The sequence below is a fragment of the Sphaeramia orbicularis genome, chromosome 2, assembly GCF_902148855.1.
Source record: "Sphaeramia orbicularis chromosome 2, fSphaOr1.1, whole genome shotgun sequence".
Classification (NCBI taxonomy): domain Eukaryota; kingdom Metazoa; phylum Chordata; class Actinopteri; order Kurtiformes; family Apogonidae; genus Sphaeramia; species Sphaeramia orbicularis.
The window spans coordinates 2,196,029-2,206,348 of NC_043958.1; the positions used below are offsets into that span (position 1 = coordinate 2,196,029).

The 10,320-nt window shown below is 37.4% G+C and overlaps 1 protein-coding gene across 1 annotated transcript; it reads left to right on the plus strand.

Annotated features, from left to right (window-relative positions):
• The first annotated feature begins 713 nt into the window (after window positions 1-713).
• Window positions 714-5,850, plus strand: LOC115436324 (DNA topoisomerase 1-like). The gene is made up of 4 exons (XM_030159172.1): window positions 714-854; window positions 1,381-1,599; window positions 4,380-4,414; window positions 5,648-5,850. The coding sequence occupies exons 1-4, from the start codon at window positions 772-774 to the stop codon at window positions 5,848-5,850; spliced, it is 540 nt and encodes a 179-aa protein (XP_030015032.1). The 5' UTR covers window positions 714-771.
• The last annotated feature ends 4,470 nt before the right edge of the window (window positions 5,851-10,320 follow it).

A 10,320-nucleotide genomic window follows, 5' to 3' on the forward strand; every position in this document is an offset into this window, starting at 1 on the left:
AAAAGAAGTTGGATCCTCAGTGGAAAATCATTTTTATAAGGACAATAATCACTGGTACTAATCAAAAGGGAAGATCTGGATCAGAATAATTCCAAGTTAAATATAAATCTCCTGAAATATTGATTAGATTTTCCTCTGCCTTGTATTTTCATTTTAAATGTCCCTTTGATGGTGAGTTCAGAATTTTGTTTTTATTTTCCCTCACATGAAAAAGTTTGTGGCACAATCCAAACTCTGCAGGATACACTTGACATCCATACAGAACACCTGTACTACAAAATATTTCCATGAGAATATTTTAACAACACAGGAAAAACTCACAATTATACAGATAAGATATGACATTATAGAACCGGTGTGGAGAAATAGATAAATTAATTATTAAATACATTTATAATTTATTTAATAATTTAATAATATTAAATTACATGATTAAATGTGTAAAATATCCTGTTCATTCATTATTCATTGTATATGTATTAAATAGATAGATACATGGATATTTGTACTTTACATGTTGTACTTTATTTATCCCAGACTTAGAAATTACAAAACACACATAAAACTTCAGATCTCATTACTTTTCACTCTCACATATAGGATTTATTGGCATATATTTCTCTTTTCGGGTTTTAGATGAAAATATAATCATAAAAACGATTTTAAAAAAAAGCTTGATTTTACAGCCTCCCGCTGCCAGTGCTGTCCCCGGAACTATTAACACACTCCGCATTTTCTACCCGGACCTTAAAACAAGATGCACACGTAAACATGGCAGCCAATATAGAGCAAATTTTCCAAGATTTTATATTAAACAAAATCAAAGAAATTGAAGACCTGAATGAGGATAAAGCGTATGTGTTTGTCATTTCCGTTGGTTTTAGCTGGTCGTTTAGTTTATGTCGGTGTTTTTTGGTTGAAACTGTCATGTTTGTGAAGCTACGCCGCAGTTGGAACATTTCTAATATATTCACTTACATTTGCGTCTGGACTCCGTGTTGGTGCAAACGACCTAATGTACATAATTTGTCTTTAATGCTACTATGAAAGAAGATTTGTGGCTGTCGAACTTAGGCGAAACATCATAAAACCATGTTGTTATTTGACAGAAAACCGAGCCGTTATCGAATTAATTTAAAATAAACACTTCCACTGTTTTACCACTGTGTAAACTCTCATTTATGTAAGTTAGAATCAAGACAGAATGGGTCATTTGATTTAACAGTAGCTCTACACAGCCTGAAATGTAGGACAAGGTTGTATATTTTACACTTGGAGCATCAAACCGAACAGTTTACACCAGTTTCCAAGCCTGTTTGATCTGTGCCATGTTCTAAAGGTCATAAATACAAGTCCATGTCATGTGTTTGTGTGTGTTAGAGCTGCTGGAGGAGTGGACAGCGGCGATGGAATGATTGCAAGACAGAATTCCACCTCAGACAGAAGCAGACGTGAAGACCTGGGCTCGCAGAAGAAAAAGCACAAGAAGCACAAAAAACACAAAAGCAAGAAAAAGAAGAAGAACCGGGAGAAGGAACAGAAGGAGAGCAGTTCAGAGTCTGGGGACGAGTCGGACCATGGAACCAAACAACAGCTCAGGTGAACTTTGACCTTTAAAGACCCAAACATCCACCACTCGACCAAAACTACCAACTGTTGATCCACTGATCCTATCAATTCATGTAAACAGTTGGTGTAAAGACAGTTGTAGACGCCTGTTTTTCTGTTCACTTAATGTATGTAGATGAAAAAGTCACTATTTACTGTGAACTTTTACATGAAAATACCTGATTTTCACTGAAAAAATGTCAAATGCAGAGGATAATGTTAAATAAATAAGGATAAATCAAGTTAAAAGTCTAAAAAACATTCATCTGGAAGTCGCCACAAGAATAGTTTTATGTGTTTAAGGATTAAGTAAGATAAAAATGCTGAACATAAACGCTTCAGCTGTTACTTTTTTATAGATTAATTGAGAAAAAAGGCTCCAGTTTGTGAATTGAATATAACAACAAAACTTTACAGCATAAAACTTCATTTACAGCATCTATAGAAGGAAAAAGGCTGCGAAAACATACATGTTACTGAATTCATAGCTGCTACACTTAGATTATGACAAACAGTTTTAGTTTGGAAAATAGTGTCATTATCTATGTCGTTTTCTGGGTTAAAAGTGTTAAACTGAAGCTTCTCAAACTTGAGAATTTAACACTTTCATAGTAAAATTAATATATTTAGGATAGCATCTACTGATGTAAACTGTTTAATACCTGTTGATCCACTAATTCTATCAATACATGTAAATAATTGGTGTAAATACAGTTGTAGATGTCTGTTTTTATGTTCAGTTAATCATATATTTTGATGAAAAAGTCACTATTTGCTGTGAACTTTTACGTGTAAATACCCGATTTTCACTGAAAAAATGTCAAATGCGGAGGATAGTGTTTAATAAATAGGGTTAAATCAAGTTAGAAGTCTAAAAAATTCATCTGGAAGTCGCCACAAGAATAGTTTTAGGTGTTTAACGGTTAAGTAAGATAAAAATGCTGAGCACAAATGCTTCAACTGTTACTTTTTTATGGATTAATAAAATTAAGTAAAGTTAATATATTTAGGATAGCATCTACTGATGTAAACTGTTTAATACCTGTTGATCCACTAATCCTATCAATAAATGTAAATAATTGGTGTTAATACAGTTGTTAGATGCCTGTTTTTATATTCGATTGAAGCTTCTCAAACCTGAGAATCTAACACTGTCTTTGTAAAGTTAATATATTTTTGGTAGTTGCTTAAATTTCAAAGACCCAAACATCCAGCATCGACCAAAATCATCTACTGATGTAAATGTTTAATACCTGTTGATCCACTAATCCTATCAATACATGTAAATAATTGGTGGAAAATACAGTTCTTCATCTTTTCATGGTCATCAGACATGACCCATTTGGACATTCAGAGGCTCTGTAGTTACCGTGGAAACACTGTCATCTTCTACAATATTGATTCATCAGTAAAACCCATGGAGTTGGATCAATGGGCCCATTTACATGACCATAAAAATCCGATAACTGAAAGGAATCTAATTGCTGTAACCAGATGTGACACGTTTACAAGCACTTCAGAAATGCGATAATTGTAAAACCCTGGTTTACATGTTTCAGTCCATTATTTTATTTCTTTCAGAGTACGTACGTATGTTATGACGTAAGACATACACTTACTGTCATTTTCAAAACATCCGGTCTTGTCTTGTCTCCATGGTAATGCGTACTGTGTCAGCGTTAGCTGTCCTAATGTGGGAGGAGCTAATAAGACTACAGAATAGGTCACATGTTGCTGCTGTCCTTCGTTTCATTTCATTGTTTGTTTACCTTTTTCCTTTGGGTCATGGTGTCATTGCATAACTTCCATGTATATAGATGTGTTTTGTTTTGTTTTTTTTTTAAACACATGCACAAATGTAAAAAAAAAAACCCCAAAGTAAATCAGATTAATCTGTACACATGCATGAAGACATCGGAGTATTGGGGAGAAATCTAGGTGTGTTTTTATGATTTCTCATGCTCAGATTACTGTCATTATCAGATAATGTCGATCAGATTGTCCTGTTTATATGATCACTGGAATAATCCGATAACTCCAGAAATCAGATACTGATCAGAGTATTGGTATAGATGTAAACGGGCTCAGTGACAGTGGATGGACACACTGGGTTTATGATGAATTAATGATGTATTTGACTAAAAAAGTCACTTTTTCTTTGGTTTTCTGTGTTGTCATGTAATAACCTTTGAATTTACTCTGAACTTTAATGAACATCTACATGATCAGTGAATTAAATATTGGAAAATACATGATTTACACTGAAAAATGCAGTATACAGAAGATAATATTGTAAGAAACTGAGATAAATCAGTTGAGAAAGACACAAAAAATGGAAGCATTAATGAATGTCACTACTAAGAGTGCTAATGTTTACTTAAATTTTTAATTTCTCAGAAAATAAAACAATGTAATGATAGAAAAACAAAGCAGAAAATTGACTCTTCATTTAACGCTGTCATGTACTCATTGTCAAGTTAACAACTGTAAAAAGTGTAATTTAGTGCAAATCTCATAAACACATTTTAGTCACAATAACACACATCACAAATGTCAAATACTTAAATCAGTACCATTATTTTATAATGTAATGTAAAAAACAGTCTAGTTTATGTGGATTATGGAGCTCATAGAACCTTTGGAATAGGTTATGAAATAGTGTTATTTTGATATTTTATTTTGAAGTTTTACTTCAGTTTTCTGCCGTATTTTTTATTTTTTTTAAATGCTGTTTATTTTTTTTTAATTCTGTTTTTTCTCTCCTTCGTTAGAGGAGAAAGACCAACAGAGGAGAATAAGGAGCAAGGTGAGCTCACTGATCATCTCTGTTCTTTGTGTTTTTTTGTTTTTTTTTAGAAAACGTGGCTGTTTGTCAAATGGATGGTGCTAAGAGAAGGTGAAACAGCAGGTGTCATTTGGTTTGGACATTCAAGAGAACTCATCATGTCTGTAGTATTTTATACAAGTGCCAGTGAACGTATTAATCCGACCATGAATAGAATACTGGTTCATTCATTTTTGCATTTTCATTCATTTTCATAGTGACATTTAAATTAATTCCTTAATTAGCACTTAGGTCTGACCAACACATCATATGGAGATCAGCCCCTGTGGAACATAAGCTCATTTACATCCAACTAAAGGTTCAATATATGGACAAAAGTATGTGGACACTTTGAATTCAGGTGTTTCTTTTCTAACAGGGGTCCGGGATACAAAACACTAATGACAAATGAAATAATATAGTTTTATATTGGGATAAATATCATTGTATTGGTTAGTTTGGTTTAAATTATTATCTTTGCTTCCAAAATCCCTCAAAGATGCTTTTGACTTAATTTTTCTCAACATTAGTGGCTTTTCTATTGGACATCTGCGCAAAACTTTACCAATATTTACTAAATGTCGAAAAAACAGAAGTGCGTAATGTCGGTTTTTCCATTAATTCACAAATACGATTTATTATTGTGAGATGACACGCAGAAGTCATTCCATAAACATGGTGCTGAACATAAATATGGTGTTGATTTACTGATATATTCATTATTATTATATATTACCCCTCTGTCTCATACTAAATTAAAAAAATGATTGGGTTTCCTGGTGTATCCATACATACTTCACCATGTTTCTTTTAAAACTTTTCTTCTTCACTTGTTGTAATGTCCATCAACATTATTATTATTTTTTTTTTATTCTCGTGAATCTAGTTGCAGAAACAGGTCTTTCCATTGCAGATTTGCGTGATATACCAATTGCGCTGTGTCTGAAAAACCCCCTCTTGCCAGAGTAAAAACTTCTGATCAAAAAACAACAGTTTTTGTCATTTGTCATTTTGTCAAAATTGTCATTTTTTCCATTAGGTAAATTTTTATGCACAAGTTATATTTGCGCAATTTGAGGGTCAATGCAAAAGCGACTACTGATTTTTTTTTTTTTTTTTTTTTTTTTTTATGGTTTCAAATGTTGTACCTCTAAATTTCTAATATTTTTTTCGTGCTCTGACTGTAAACTCTGGTTATTTTCTAAACTTCTGTAGGTGAGAGGAAATCCAGCTTCCACAAGCGTCACTCCACAGGGAAAAGAAAGAAGAAGAAAAGAAAGAGAGATGAAGAGGGAAGTTCATCGGCCTCTGACTCTGAGTTTGTTGACAAGCGGGATAGTAAATGCGGTCCCAGCACGTTGCCATGGCGACAAGAGGATCTACCTGACATCATCCCTAAACAGGTACAAAAAAAATAGTCAAAATAGGAAAACCAAACCTTAATCAAATACATATATGGGTGCTTATCCTTCTGAAGGTCATTTTATGAACAGAACAGATATTTAGAATGCAACAGGACCTCACAGTATAAGTTTAATCCATTCCATGACTATGACCATTTTGTGATTTATTCATCTTACAAATAAATTCATCCCACTGAAATGGAATTGAAATTTAATGAATCCATTCTACTACACCCCCCCCCCCAAAAAAACCAATAAGAATCACCTAAAATCCAACAAGAACCACCTAAAAATCACCCAAAGCCACCTAAGAACCACCCAAAACCATCCAAAAACCAACAAGAACCACCCAAAACCACCTCAGAATCACCCCAAACACCAAAAAGGACCACCTTAAACGACCTAAAAATCACCCAAAGCCACCAAAGAACCACGAAAAAAAACACCCAAAACTACCCAAAAATCAACCAGAATAATTTTGTGGAGGGTTTTCATTTCCACTAACTTTCTTCAGACTGATGGCTAACACTATTAATTAGCATTAATGCCACGAAACAAAGACAAATCACTTGAACTAAACGATGACGATGGTACCTCAACAAGATGAACAGGTGACCTGAGTGAGTGGAGGCTGCTCTACTGAGCACGTGCGAGCTCAGTGCTGACCAGCTGGTATTAAACTCACTCGTACTGCGGATTTCCAGACAAAACTCTGAGCAGATTTCAGGTGCGCTGGTACTGGCAGGTTCTACTGAACAGTCTGTTTTTGCACTTGGACAGTCTGCTGCTAAACTGACTTCCATGGTGCCTGTAATCATGACGATCCAGATCTATTCTGATGTCCATCCTTGTGCCGCTGTTGCCGACAGGACAGCTCCAGTAAAGGCCGAGACCAGGACAGACTCAGCAGGAGGAGGTCCTGTTCCCGTTCCCCGTCACATTCCTGTTCCCATTCCCATTCCTGCTCTCTGAGGACGAACTGTCACTGCAAGTCCAGACGGAACCGAAGATCCAGGACCCGGTCTACGTCGAGTCCACGCCGCCACAGGACCCGGTCCAGGTAAGAGAAGACCCACAGAGTTCAAACAGGGTTGTTCATGCCAGTCCAGTCCAGCAAAAACCTGGACCAGTTACCTGATCCTGAACTGGACCTTTATGCTGCGTTTCCACTACGTGGTACCGGCTGGACTCAACTGGACTCGACTTGGCCTTTTTTCGTTTCCATTATGAAAAAGGACCTAGAATCTGGTACCTGGTACTAGTTTTTTGGTATCATCTCCGCTGAGGTTCCAAGACTGAGGAGCAGATACTAAAATGTGACATGTAAACACTGCAGACCACTGATTGGTCAGAGTGGTCTCTGTGACCTGCTGTTTTACAAAAAACAGATGCAGAAGTTTACAGTAAATATAGCGGTAGGTGAATCCAAATGATGACAGCCCACAAAACTACACCATGGTTTGGCGAGGAGGTTCAGACGTAAAAATTCAGCGTGAGCTTGATGAGATAATACACAACAAGTGAGTTTATCAACAACCCTCTGAGCAGACGACACGGAAGTAACGTGCCGCATCACTATGACGTCCAGGTACTGTAAAGTCGGTAGTATCCTGGAATGGAAACGATCTGGAATAGGACCTGGTATGGAGTCGAGCTGAGTCGAGTCGAGCTGGTTCCACGTAGTGGAAACGCGGCATTACTGTCTGTAGGGTTTGAGGTTTTCTGTGACGGTGGAAGGAACAACGTTCAGGGTTTTCAGTGTGAGTTCAGTTACGAGTAGATGAAAATGACATCGCACAGAGTACACGTCTCACAACCAGTGTTCTTTTGTTCATCCTGTAGTGATGTGAGGATTTTATTTTTATTACCTCCGCCAAGGAGGTTATGTTTTTGCCAGGGTTTGTTTGTTTGTCTGTTTGTTTGTCTGTCCGTTAGTGTGCAACATAACTCAAAAAGTTATGGACAGATTTTGATGAAATTTTCAGGGTTTGTTGGAAATGGGATAAGGAAGAAATGATTAAATTTTGGTGGTGATCGGGGGTGGGGGGGCCCACGGGGGGGCCACTGATCAGCCTTGGTGGAGGTCTGCGCTCTCCGAGTGCTTCTAGTTAGCTTTTTTTTCAGTGTCGTCTTCATTAGCAAATATCTTCTCTGATGAATCTACTGGTCGGATTAATTTCAAATTTTTTGAAACAATGTCTACAAAATTTGCTCAACATTTTGAGAAATTTAAATTTTTTAATTTTTGATAAATTTTTGAATTATAAAAAAATGTGCCTTTCCTTATAATGAGCCAAATATTATCATGGTTTATAACATGTAAATGGTCACAGATATCAATAGAGTTACTATTGAGCACTGATATGAAGTCATACAGTACAGGCCAAAAGTTTGGACACACCTTCTCATTCTTCGCATTTTCTTTATTTTCATGACTATTTACATTGTAGATTCTCACTGAAGGCATCAAAACTATGAATGAACACATGTGGAATTATGTACTTAACAAAAAAGTGTGAAATAACTGAAAACATCTCTTATATTCTAGTTTCTTCAAAGTAGCCACCCTTAGCTCTGATGACTGCCTTGCACACCCTTGGCATTCTCTTGATGAGCTTCCAGAGGTAGTCACCTGAAATGGTTTTCACTTCATAGCTGTGCCTTGTCAGGGTTACTTAGTGGAATTTCTTGCCTTATTGATGGGGTTGGGACCATCAGTTGTGTTGTGCAGAAGTCAGGTTGATGCACAGCTGACAGCCCTATTGGACAACTGTTAGAATACATATTATGGCGAGAACCAATCAGCTAAGTAAAGACAAACGAGTGGCCATCATTACTTTAAGAAATGAAGGTCAGTCAGTCTAGAAAATTTCAAAAACTTTGAACGTGTCCCCAAGTGCAGTCGCAAAAACCATCAAGCGCTCCAACGAAACTGGCTCACATGAGGACCGCCCCAGGAAAGGAAGACCAAGAGTCACCTCTGATGCTGAAGATAAGTTCATCTGAGTCACCAGCCTCAGAAATCGCAAATTAACATCAGCTCAGATTAGAGACCAGATGAATACCACACAGAGCTCTAGCAGCAGACACATCTCTACAACAACTGTTAAGAGGAGACTGCGTGAATCAGGCCTTCATGGTCAAACAGCTGCTAGGAAACCACTGCTCAGGAGAGGCAACAAACAGAAGACATTTATTTGGGCCAAGAAACCCAAGGAATGGACATTAGACCAGTGGAAATCTGTGCTTTGGTCTGATGAGTCCAAATTTGAGATCTTTCGATCCAACCGCCGTGTCTTTGTGCGACGCAGAAAAGGTGAACGGATGGATGCTACATGCCTGGTTCCCACCGTGAAGCATGGAGGAGGTGTGATGGTGTGGGGGTGCTTTGCTGGTGACGCTGTTGGGGATTTATTCAAGATCGAAGGCAACCTGAATCAGCATGGCTACCACAGCATCCTGAAGTAACATGCCATTCCATCCGGTTTGCGTTTAGTTGGACCATCATTTATGTTTCAACAGGACAATGACCCCAAACACACCTCCAGGCTGTGTGAGGGATATCTGACCAAGAAGGAGAGTGATGGAGTGCTGCGCCAGATGACCTGGCCTCCACAGTCACCGGACCTGAACCCAATCGAGATGGTTTGGGGTGAGCTGGACCGCAGAGTGAAGGCAAAAGGACCAACAAGTGCTAAGGATCTGTGGGAACTTCTTCAAGACTGTTAGGAAACCATTTCAGGTGACTACCTCTGGAAGCTCATCAAGAGAATGCCAAGAGTGTGCAAAGCAGTCATCAGAGCTAAGGGTGGCTACTTTGAAGAAACAAGAATATAAGAGATGTTTTCAGTTATTTCACACTTTTTTGTTAAGTACATAATTCCACATGTGTTCATTCATAGTTTTGATGCCTTCAGTGAGAATCTACAATGAAAATAGTCATGAAAATAAAGAAAATGCAAAGAATGAGAAGGTGTGTCCAAACATTTGGCCTGTACTGTATATGGACTTTGATTTGGGTCCATGAGCTTTGACCATGAAGTGTCACCAATGTCTAAATTTCAATGATTTCTTCTTCTATGAAACTACTCATCAGATTCATTTAAAATTTCATATGTTGCCGTTGACCCCAGCCCTTTTACCAGATTTTTTGGCGTACCATTAGAAGATCTCCCTCTACAAAGGCCTCAGTTAAACAGTATTGCCTATTCCTCCCTTTTAGCACGGTGACTCATTCTTTTAATTTGAAAGAATGACAAACCCCCTCCTTTGGCAGATGGATATGTGATGTCATGTTTTTCCTTAAAATTGAAAAGACTGGATATACATTGAATGGATCAATGGGGAAGTTTAATGTGGTATGGCATCCTTTTATTTCTTATGTAGAACAGCTGACAATGCACCTTGACTCTGTGTTGTGTACGAAGTGATTGGGTAATTACATAGCAGAACCCTTTCCCATGATGCCGTTCGTAGGTCCCAAGA